Below are 12332 nucleotides of genomic sequence, written 5' to 3' on the forward strand. Positions count from 1 at the left end.
GCTTGTATCTCCTTATCACCATGATTCACACATAGGCAGAGTGATATTCAGAAAAATGCTTATTTGATTTCATTGGCCCTAGGTAGTTAGGATCATCAAAATAAATACTGTGAAATTTAGTGTGAGTGACTCACAGTGATGTAACATAATTAAAATAATGTAATGCTGTACTTTTTAAACAGGAAGGCTCCTTCTATATTAATAAATAACTACTTCTCCAGTGACATTTCTGTTTTTCCTTTTCTCTCATTCTCTTTGTTCACTGAATTTTTGCTTCTCTTTCTTTTTTTCTTCTCACACATTGGTTGTTTCATGATTTTATGCTCTTGACATTTAAAATTTTTGGTTCTTGGCATTATTTGTTTCACTGTTGCATAGTAACATTTTTGTTCTTCGCAACCATCTGCTTATTTTAAGGTGTGTAATTTTTCAATGGCATAGAAGATTTTTATATCTTTACTTGCCTTAAATGCTAGTCTAGGATATTCATGTGTGGCATTTTTTTTTTCTTTGTAGACCTTTTGTCTTATCTTTAATGAGTACTTGATAAATATAGAAAGAGGAAATTTTATCCAGTTGACAATATTTTAAGAATGTTACATGTCAATAAGCAGATCCTATAACGAAGAAATAAAAATTGACATAAATTTATTTCTTTGTATAAAGAATTAGTAAGCCATTTTTATCAGTGGGGAAAGTGGAACTCAGGAAAGTAGAAACATGCCCTGGGGCACTCAAGTTTTGATTATAGGCTGACTTATTTCAAGCCTGAAGATCCTCTTGCTGTTTGTACTGGAGAAGACCTTCCTGGCAGATCAGTGTTCGCTTGAGCTTTATGCACCATGAAAATGGGATACAGAGAATTCCCCTGCTAGAGCAGGCATGAGAACTCATGAAGCTGGCATTAAGGACAGAGTGTACAAATTAACCAGACTAACTGTGCCTTTATGCCTATTGATATGGCAAGAATAAAACAACCACCAGCAGAAACCTGCACCCCGGACCCTCTCCATTAACATGGAAGTCAGGAGAGTAGGGAATGAGACAGAAGCTCAGAGAGTACGTGCAGCTCTCCTTTTACAGGATTTTGGAAATAGATATTGGGCTGATAATAAAATTTGAGTTAATAGGGGTGGGGGGGAAGTCCTGAATCAAATGATAGAATTGAACACTATGTAAGTTAATTGATAAGGAATTAAAATACAATTGCAGAGTAATTTTATGAGAAAACTATGAAAAATATTTATAGTCCTAAATGTCCCTATATCAGTATACAGAATAACACATCTAAGCAGATATGATCCCTGGGCAACCTGGGTGAGATTTGGTGAGAGGTGCCTGAGTCAGATACGGTGAGATTAGCCTGGAACGAGACAGGGAAAAGATGTCATCCTTCATTCATACATCCATTTATTTAGCAAACATTAATTGAGCATCTATTATATATGCCAGGCACTAAGCTAGTTTATGGTATGATACAGACTGTGCTCTCAAAAAGGCAGACATATAAACAAGTTATTAAAAATATTAAAATGGTTTATGTGAGTATCTTTTTTCAAAATTATAGAAAGTCCATATCCAGTCAGTAGGTCTCCTAGTAAATACGCTGCTCTCAGTGTGTATTATCTTAGGAGAAGCACTTTATATCCTGCCGAGAACTTACTCTTTTGTCATAAGCTGTGGGCCTGAAAAATAGGTTCTCTTTTCAACTCCCATCTCTCTAGCCATTGTTATCTTTGGATAACCAGATTCCTCTAAAGAAACCAAGCTAGCTATAAGACTCAGGCAAGGGCATCCTGTTGCTGGTTATTACTATATTAGATTTCCTTTAAATTGCAGAATTTTCATTTATTTTTAAGCCTTCCTTGAATTTTAAACATTTTTTTCTCTATTGTACAAGCCTCTTCCATAACTGGTAAAGCATCTTGTCTTCTTGTCATTTAACATTTATAGATGGCTTTTGTGTGCATATTTCTTTGAAAACTGACTCTGGTAGCAGTCTTGAGTTTATTATTTAGTTACCCGATAAGTTAATCATATTTACTTAATTCCTTGCCTGTTCAGAAAACTTAGCAATTTAAAAAGCTTGAGATCATTGTGTGAAGAAGTCTACTGTAGTTTCTAAGAACCATCTGCAAATCCTCAGCCCCTGCCTGTTCCTTCAAGGGAGCCCAGAAGAGATTGTTAACACTTTGCCTGCTTGGTTGCAGGAGGAATGCCAGCTCCTGAGCAGGCCTCACTGGTGGAGGAGGGGCAACCGCAGACCCGCCAGGACGCTGCCTCCACTGGCCCAGGCATGGAACCCGAGACCACAGCCACCACTATTCTAGCTTCCGTGAAGGAGCAGGTACATCCTCTTACTGAAATGTACAATGCATTATTTCTTCGATGCCTTTAAAAAATTAATCTTTGGATGTGTTTTAAATTTGTCTAACGTCCTTGACGCCTTCACGTTTTCTAATTATAAGGTGTTTACATCCCTGAGTACATTGGGATGACTGGCACGTAGAGCCGCTCCAGGTGCCAGTCAGAATCGGAACATGCAGGATACTTGTGCGTCTGCAAGTAAGGACAATCTTGATGGTGATCGGTGTCTGTCTCCCCCACATTGCAGAGTGTATGCATGCGCGCAAAGCTGTGTAAAGCCTAGTCTCAATGATGGCTTTCCTGTGAGGACGCTGGCAGCCTGAGGCCGAGAACACCTGCAGATAGTTTGAATATTTTAACATAGGTATCATGTAGGGTTGTCTCTGTGAGCTTTGAATAAAGGCTATATTTGTGTGTTTGTCTGAATTTAAGTATATTCATTTTGTAACCTAATGTTCTAAAATTTGTCAAACTGTGCCCGTTTGCTTCCATGTCATGTTTATGTTGACTTTTTTTAAGGCACTAATATTATTTATCCTTCAAACCCAAGTAACCTTCTAAGTTAGGTTGCACTTAGAGAAATTGGAATTCTGGAATTTAATTTCTTAAGATTTAAAGGCTTAATAAGGTGAATGTAAATTTAAAGCTCCAGGGATAGTTTTCTTTTCTGCCCCTTCCTTCAAAAAAATAAAAAGTTACGCACCCTCTGTGAGAGTTAGTCTGTTGGAGTAATCCAATATTAAATTAAAGAAAAATGTTTAAGTCACTAGGTGGTTTTTTTTTTCCAAAGAGAAAGAAGCCAAATGTATATTTGCTGAGTTTTTTTGAAAGTCAGTATCAGCAGCTCAAATAACTAATGATGGCAGAAAGTGAAGAAGTATAAGATTTGATACCTTATTATTTTACTATTTGCTGTAACTTGGAATGTGGCATGAAAAATTGCTCCCTAACTATGACATATGTCTAATATGGCATTACAGCTGTATTTTCTTTTTTTTTTTTTTTTTTTTTTGAGACAGAGCTTTCACCCTGGGTAGAGTGCTGTGGCATCACAGCTCACAGCAACCTCCAGCTCCTGGGTCAAGCGATTCTCTTGCCTCTGCCTCCCAAGTAGCTGGGACTACAGGCGCCCACCACAACACCCGGCTATTTTTTGGTTGCAGCTGACATTGTTTGGTGGGCCGGGGCTGGGTTTGAACCTGCCAGCTCAGGTGTATGTGGCTGGCGCCTTAGCCGCTTGAGCCACAGGCACCAAGCCATAGAGCTGTATTTTCAAGAAAAAATGATTTTACAACTTGTTCTGCTAGGAAGATGCCAAAATATTTTCTGTTCCTCATCGAAATTTGAGGTTTTAAAGCATTCCACCGACAGAATTTGAGAAGACACAAGATGTAGCCGGTACCATTTCCATCTTCCACCAGCTCTAGAATGTCTAAGCTTCTGTCACCTGTGGGGGAGAAAGAAGGACTCTTCCAATAGCACTTCCCAGTGTCAAGATTTGACCCAAGGAGCTGTAAGCTGAGAATGCTCTGATTTATTTGAGGCAGAATATTTAGTGTATTCTGTGTTTGGTGAAACGTGACGGTAAATTTATCAAAATGTCCAGAACTGACTTAAAATCAGAAACTGGGTACAGTAAGCATAGCAATGGAAACTTCATGTTTGTACCTTTAGACTTAGATACCCTGCGTGTTGAAGAGAATATGGAAACTAGAATTCCTTGATGATCTCAGATGACTACAAAATTTTATCTTTTGGCAATAATTAGTGTTCTAAATGAATATTGTGTGGGAGATAGCAAGAAAGGTTTCAGTTCTCCAAGGTAGTCAAAAATAAAAGTATTTCTCTTATGTATTAAAACAATTATGTATCATAAAAGGAAAAAACAATTTTTATGTATCTCCAGATTAGTTAGTGGGAGGATATACTCTGTAACAGTGGTTCTCAACCTTCTTCCTGCCTCCTAATGCCGCGACCCTTTAACACGGTTCATGTTGTGGGGACACCCCCAGCCATAAAATTATTTTTGTTGCTACTTCGTAACTGTAATTTTGCTACTGTTATGAATCATAATGTAACTATCTGATATGCAGGATGTGTTTTCATTGTTACAAAGGGGTTGCGACCCACAGGTTGAGGACCTCTGCTCTATAATCTTTCTTCTATTTCTGTCTTGAGAAATCAGAACCCATTAATTTAATTTGCAGTTTCCATACATGATTTCTTTTAAAAATTGTCAGTGCTCAGTACTTAGTATCTCAGTCAATCAGCCCAGGACACCCTGTCTGTATCTTATTCCAGGATAACTTGGCCTGGCTTTAAATAGCTCCCATAGGATTTTTGTGGCACTAGCAACATAATTGTAGCAAAAATTTCTTAAAACTCTCCTGAGATCATAAGGACACTTGTATTAGACTGTTTATTGCAGCTCAATTTACAATCGCCAAAATGTGGAAACAGTGTAAATGCCCACCAACCCAGGAATAGATTAACAAGCTGTGGTATATGTATACCATGGAATACTATTCAGCCATTAAAAAATGGAGACTTTACATCCTTCATATTAACCTGGATAGAAGTGGAAGACATTATTCTTAGTAAAGCATCACAAGAATGGAGAAGCATGAATCCTATGTACTCAATTTTAATATGAGGACAATTAATGACAATTAAGGTTATGGGCTGGGGGAAAACAGAAAGAGGGAAGGAGGGAGGTGGGTGGGGCCTTGGTGTGTGTCACACTTTATGGGGGCAAGACATGATTGCAAGAGGGACTTTACCTAACAATTGCAATCAGTGTAACCTGGCTTATTGTACCCTCAATGAATCCCCAACAATAAAAAAAAAAAAAACTCTCCTGAGATATGCCACTCCCTATCGTCTGCCCAGTGGAATAGAGCACAGAAAAGTTATATATGAAAACCAATTACTGCTACTCTTAAATGTTTAATTTAAAATACTAGTCAGAGTGTGACAGTCTTAGCCTACATGTTACATTCAAATGTAATAATGAATGTTGGTCATGTTTTGTATCAAAGAGCAGTATTCTTACATAAGATGCATGAAGAAAGCCTCGCTGGCATGCCTGTTATAACCACGGTCTGATGATACCAGCTCTGCTGTTCTCAGAGCACAGACCTTGTTTGGTGGCAGTGATATTGTAGCAATGGTGTTTCATTATAGAAGGAGGGGACCCCCTCTGTGTATGTGGGTAGATGGTCTGGGTTTCCGTCCTGGCTTCTCTGCTCATTAAATGATCCTAGGAAGATTTCTTAACTTCTCTGTGCCTCAGCTTACCCATTTATAAACTGGGGATAATAAGAGTGAGAACATTAAAATATCATGAGTACAAACCTCACATCAGTACCTGGTACCTGCCAAGGACTAATATTACTATTATCAACGTGTCTACATAAACAGAGGCTCCAAGAAGAGCCTTTGAGGAGCTGATGGTTCTACTTTTTAAATGAATCCTGAGATTCAATGAGACATTGGACATTGGCGTAGAAGACCAAAACAACTTTCTGAATGTTGAGTATTGTTTATGCTGTGGTGGTATTTTACTTATGCACAGCAGTGAATTTTCAAAAGCTTACCATACTGGTCTCACAAATAAGAATAGTCTTATGTATCTGCTATAAGAAAAAGAGCATATGAAAATACATTTTAGGAATATGTTGATTTATTTCAACTCCAAACATAAAGTCAAGGCACCTGGCTAAAAATTTGCAAAATAATACCTTTAAACTTTCACCTAAATTTTGAAAGGAAAAGTTTGGGTGGTTCTTCTGTAAAATATATCCAAGTTATTAAAATATCTCACATGTACCCCCCCCCCGGGAAATTCATGGTAGTGGTAGGGAGGGAAATGGCAAACAACCAGTAGTGATCTTACTAAGAAGCCATTAGTGTATTAAATATGTGAAATTTAGATTTAGGGTGTCGTACAAACAATGAAACCTTTCACCACTCAGCCATGCATTCCCAGAATCCTCCAGTGCTGGAAACTGTTCCATGTTCCTCACCATAATGCTAGAATTTACATTCTCATTCTTTAATGAAGTAATAACCTTTCACATTGCCTGTGTAGATGCAGACAAAGCACTTGCTCTTTCACAGGTAGAAAGAAGGAGCCTGTTTCCACCCAAATGCTACCTCTTTCATGAAGCCATATTCACCCTGGCCTGAAGTGAAGTCAGAGCTCTCCCTTGATTTCCTTTAAGTCCTTAAACCACAGCTGTGACTTTTTTGTTTTTTGAGATGGAGTCTTTGTTACCCTCAGTAGAGTGCTGTGGTGTCACAGCTCACAACAACCTCAAACTCTTGGACTTAAGCAATTCTCTTGCCTCAACCTCCCGAGTAACTGAGACTACAGGCGCCCACTACAACACCCGGCTATTTTTTTGTTTTGTCATTGTTTTTAGCAGGCCCAGGCTGGGTTCGAACCTGCCAGCCCAGTTGTATGTGGCTGGAGCCCTAACCACTGAGCTATGGGCTCCAAGCCTGTGACTCTTAATCATATGTGCCTTTGGATCCATAAGGACAGAGCCCTGTTTTATATTATGTATTTATTGTACATATGTTAAAGGTTGTTTCTCTCCTAGCACATTATATATCTCTCTAAATATATTAGACCTGCAATAAACGATTCTTCAAGGAAGAGAGTGTGTGCATAATGTTGACTGTTGGATTACTTTGTCATTAACTTGCAATTTTGTGAAAATAACAGAACCTGTAGCCACATTCACAGAAACATCATAAGCAAACGAGTCTCACAGTACCTAGAAAACTTGTTACTCAGCTGTACATTGTTCTTCTCAGGACAATTTCAATTGCACTATATCCACGTTGATTCAGAAATTAAATGCAATCCCTGCATGGAGCAAAGTAAAATTTTATTTCATATTGATGGTCAAATAATGACATAGGTCTTTCTTTCTGCTCTTATCTGTTCGATTTAGCTGACAGTTAGGTGTGGGGAATAAAAGGATGTGGTTATCTATATCCACCAGGTAATATGGGTAACTGCTAAAGAAATGATAAGGTTTGTACTTTAAGAGAAAGTCAATGCGTGGAAATAACAAAGTAATGTGATTCTCGGACTTGAATATGAAATTACAGGAAGTGTCAGTTGCACTTCAGCCACCAGTTGGCTGTAATTAGGGTCATCATTTGGCAGTTTCTACTGTTCAACTCAACTCCTAATAAGAATCTAGGAGTGCAAGATGAATACAGATGTAGGAAAGGAGGAATTCTTTTGTATCCTGATAGTATCCTAGTATCCAGCAAATGTGTTACTGGTTAGTGCCTAGCTTATTATCTTACATGTAATAATTAGATAAAGAAATACCAATGTGATGCCTGAAAGAGTCCTGCCTCCTCCTATAAAACCTTAGACTAAACTGGCTGGTCAGTTCATAAAGTGCACACAGCACACCTCTGGATGCAGAGGAATTACCATTTCCTAAGACTTTGGCTGCTCATCCAGAGCCGTGCTACTGCCCCCTGCACCTTTGTTGGATGTGATAGAATGATCACTTCACAAACACAAGGAAGAAGCAGTCCAAGGGCCATTTGCAGGGTAGTGTTACCAATTGGTAGAATACGTTGTAGTTTTATAATTGATAGGATGTGATCTCTTAGTTTTATAAACACTCTTTACAAGAGGACCACATGACCAATCACAGATAGGATTAGTTTGTGTATTTCATAGTTCTATATGGGGTGCAAGTTGATTAGTATTCTGCAAAATCGCACATGTAGTATTCATTAGACTCTTTCATCTTCTGTCATAAAGTTGTTTGAATGATTGAGATCTTTATTTGAACTCGGCTGCACTCCTCAGGTGTTCCAACTTCCATTCTATTGTTCTCCCACAGACTATATTCTCTTATTTTTAGTTTATGATTTAAGGAGCTTGGAATCCAGATTTAAGGTTAAGGTCAATCCAGGTAGCATGAAATGGTAAAGCAAAGACCAGATTTGGTACCACATGCTGATTTTATATATACTCCTCTTAATCTGGTGAGATCTCAAGGATACTGCGTATCCTTTTTTGTTACCTTTGATGAGTAAGAATTGCAGTGTTCCTCATTGGTGAAGCTCTCCGAGAGAATACTGCCTTTCAAGACAATATTTTCTGGCTTTTGTGAAAATTACCATTCTACCTTTAGTGTGTCCAAATTAACTTAAAAGATACTTAAATATCAAAGGAGTCAGAGATCCTGAAGTTTTGAAGATAAAATAAGGAAATTTGGAGCCCAACTGTATCCTATTGATATTACTTCATTTTTACATGGATACCTTAGCTTCAGTAATTACACACCCTTTCCTGTATGGCAGAATGCCCAGAACTGAACAAGTTCCAGTACAATTATTTACTTTATTCCTCTGAAACTGAAACAACTCAACTGTTATGCACCTGCCTTTGCAACTTCCTTTTATTTGGCTTCTACGTTTATTTACAATGAAATAGTCCTCTCTGACACACCTCAGCTACATGCAGAAGACTGAATTTTTACTTTAGCTATAAACAGGGGTAGTTTGTGGCTTAACTAAAAGTGCTGTGCTGTTAGTACAATGCCTAAAACTTCTATTTTTTTTTTCCTATTCTTAACTAAATTACCCTGGTGATTGTGGTTATTGTGTAACCTATAGTGAAGTCTTCCATGCCTGAACCACCGCATCAAGCACAAGGTAAGATTGGATCTTTTTTTTGGTTGCAGTTTGGCCGAGGCTGGGTTTGAACCCGCTACCCTCGGTATATGGGGCTGGCACCCTACTCACTGAGCCACAGGTGCCACCCAGATTGGATCTTTTCTTAGTGATTTTCGTGGCATTATTAAATTTTACAGCCTTAATCCTATAGAAATGAGGTTCAAAATGAGGTGAAGTAGTTGAGCTCTTGTGACACTGTTGAGTTTGTATTCAAAACTTCTGAACCCTGCTGCTTTGCCATTCCAGGGTCAAAATTTACCATTTCTCTTGCGTGTGTCAGTGATGCAGGGTACCCCCCACCTCAAGTATCTCTGTTGTTAAAGAGCACTACAAGAGTATGGCTGGCAGATTCATTCAGCTTATTGTCCACCTCCAAAAAGAAATTGTGATCATCAACATAAAAAATTAGACTACCAAGTTAGCAAAACACAAGCTTAGACATTGTACATCTGCCCACGTTTTCTGATAGTCTGGTGAATGATCAACCACACCCAGTAGCAATGTTTTCCAATCTTACATGGCCCCAGTTATATATTCAGAATAATTAAGTACTTATTCTCTTCAATTCAGTTGGAAACATCTTTTTAAATGTATTGACACTAAAGAGTTTGTTTGGAATTGAATTCTAGCTTTGAATTCTAGGAATTTGAACAGACTCTGGTTGTTCACACACAGCTGGATGGTAAATGTGAAACTCATAGTAGCACCCCCAAATACTTATTGGTTAATAAACTAAAAATGTAAACATTTGTTACTACTCCAAAATTAGATGAGGCTTGTGTTTAATTAATAAAAAAATATGTATTCAAAGCCCACCTGAGTAAAATAAAATTTTGTCAAGGAAAGGTTTGTGGGGTTGGGGAAGGGGACACATAAAGGTGATCTATTTCAAATGTAGTTTCTACCCCCAGAAGAATACAGAGGCATAAACCGTATCGTATACTTCAGGCTGGAGTAATGGAAACCTGGTTTATTCATTAATTAAACTGTAAGATCCAAGAACATACGTACTTTTGCCCCCCTTTTGTTTAAACAGGGTATTGTATTACATCAGTTTTACATAAATTTGTTAATTTAGACATTTTTAACTTTAATCTTTACCACTAAATTAGCATTACCTTTAGTTTACATTTAAAAGTAAAAGAATATTTTTTCCCCTTTTTAGCATTTAAAGTCAACTTAGGCTTTGCATTTTAAAATTATAATTTCCTTTTCAGTTGAATAACTCAGTTCCCAAATCCTATTCAGAGTTAAATTATGAATACATGGAATAATCTTTCCCTGTACATGCAAACTTCATGCTGTTAAATTTGAAGTGAGTGACTGCTGAGTTGGTGAGATTAAGTGGATGACAGAATCACTCGGCATTGAATTCTCTGTTCTGCACAATTTTTTTTTCCTTTTTAGAATCACTTCTAGAGAGAATAATATTTCAGAAACAGACTTTTCCCTTCAGGTACAACCCTAAAGTTATTTCATTGCTATTATGAAACACAACCTCACTGGTGCCTATCTTCATGTTTAAATATTCTCAATTTCTAAATTGCCATTTTTGTTACTTTACAGTAATGAGTCCATATGGTCTTAGTTCAACTGTTTATATTTAATGAATGTATTATTTCTAAAGTGATAGGATCTGCTGTACCATACAAACATAATTTAGGTTATGATTATTTCTTTTCAGGCATTCCTAAGTAACATCATTTAAAATGTAAAGGTCTTTTCAAGTAGTTCAAAGACAAATGTATGTCTTAACTTATACAATCTTGAGTTTTTATATAACCAAATCTTGGAAATACAATAGTTAACACTTTAATGTGAAAGAACCCATTATTGAAACTTGAAGACAAATACATATTATACAATTATATCCTATATGGTTATATTTCAAATATGAAAATAGCTATCATAAATTGCAAGATAGTGTACTTAGAATTGAAAGCTCTTTTACTTTTGAATGAAAATTTAATTTTCCTTTAAAAATTGGAGTTCTGCTGGGCCTGGTGGCTCACTCCTGTAATCTTAGCACTTTGGAAGGCCGAGGCTGGTGGATTGCTTAAACTTAGTAGTTCGAGACCAGCCTGAGCAAGAGGGAGACCTTGTCTCTAAAAATAGCTGGGCGTTGTGGTGCCTGTAGTCCCAGCTACTTGGGAGGCTGAGGCCAGACATTGCTTGAGCCCAGGAGTTTGAGATTGCTGTGAGTTATGACACCACGGCACTCTAACCAGGGTGACAAAATGAGACTCCTGTCTCAAAAAAGTAAAATAAAGTTGGAGTTTAAGGCATTTCAATGTATAGACGCTTTAATATTTTAATTTGCAGACTTTTACATATGAAAATTCCTATAAAGCCGCAGAACTTCTGTAAAGTGTTGATAATGTGGTATCATCTACCCTCATAGGCATATCTCATTTGCAGTATTTCCAAAAATCATTCTTAGAGCCTAAATTAACATCAAGGTCCTTAACCACTGCCTAGAGCCTTTTAATAAACTATTCTGGAGGAGTTACTAAATCTTACTATTTCATTCATATTTAGCATTTCTACAATCTATTATTCCTTTAGAAATACCTTTCTATCACAAAGTTGACAAGTGCCACAATTTCTCCCCCTTTAAAAATATTTCCATAAGTTGTCTCATTTTTTTAGAATGCTTTTTTTGTTGTTCCTGGGCATGCTGCCTTAGACCTTAATCCTAGCACTCTGGGGGGTTGAGGCAGGAGGATCACTTGAGCTCAAGAGTTCAAGACTTGCCTGAGCGAGAGTGAGAACCTGTCTCCCCCCAAAATAAAAAAATACATAATTAGTCATGTATCCTGGTACACGCCTGTAGTCCCAGGCTACAGGGAGAAACTGAGGGAGGAGGATGGCTTGAGCCCAGGAGTCTGAGGTTGCCGCAAGCTATGACGATGCCACTGTAGTCATACCCAGGGCGACAAGAGTGAGATTCTGTCTCAACAACAGCAACAGCCCTTTTTTGCCCAAAAAGGAGTAAATTGACTTTTCCCTTTTTTCATTAGTGACCTTAGCTACCTCCTGTGCTTCTTGCTTTAAGGCTATAACTGTTGGGGTGGGGGGCATACATCCTAGAGGTTTTCCATTGTGCCATTTTCTCATTTGTTCCGTAATAAGATGAATACTGTTTTTTTCAATAATATAAGCCCTTAACAGCAGGATCTTGATTTTTCTTTTTTCTCAGTTAGCAAAGAATAATAAAAATGAATTCTGATTATGTGACAAATATATCT

General features: G+C 37.6%; 1 protein-coding gene across 13 annotated transcripts in view; it reads left to right on the forward strand.

The window, feature by feature from the left end:
- PKP4 (plakophilin 4) overlaps positions 1-12332 on the forward strand; it is a 259640-nt gene that overhangs the window by 77881 nt on the left and 169427 nt on the right. For 12 of the 13 annotated variants that reach the window (XM_053596431.1, XM_053596429.1, XM_053596439.1 and 9 more), the window contains one exon: positions 2211-2347. In XM_053596431.1, the coding sequence (XP_053452406.1) occupies positions 2216-2347 (132 nt within the window). In that variant the 5' untranslated portion in view covers positions 2211-2215. Of the gene's footprint in view, positions 1-2210; positions 2348-12332 lie in introns of those variants that run through there. The other variant, XM_053596441.1, reaches the window with a different exon arrangement.

The sequence above is a fragment of the Nycticebus coucang genome, chromosome 7, assembly GCF_027406575.1.
Source record: "Nycticebus coucang isolate mNycCou1 chromosome 7, mNycCou1.pri, whole genome shotgun sequence".
Lineage (NCBI taxonomy): Eukaryota > Metazoa > Chordata > Mammalia > Primates > Lorisidae > Nycticebus > Nycticebus coucang.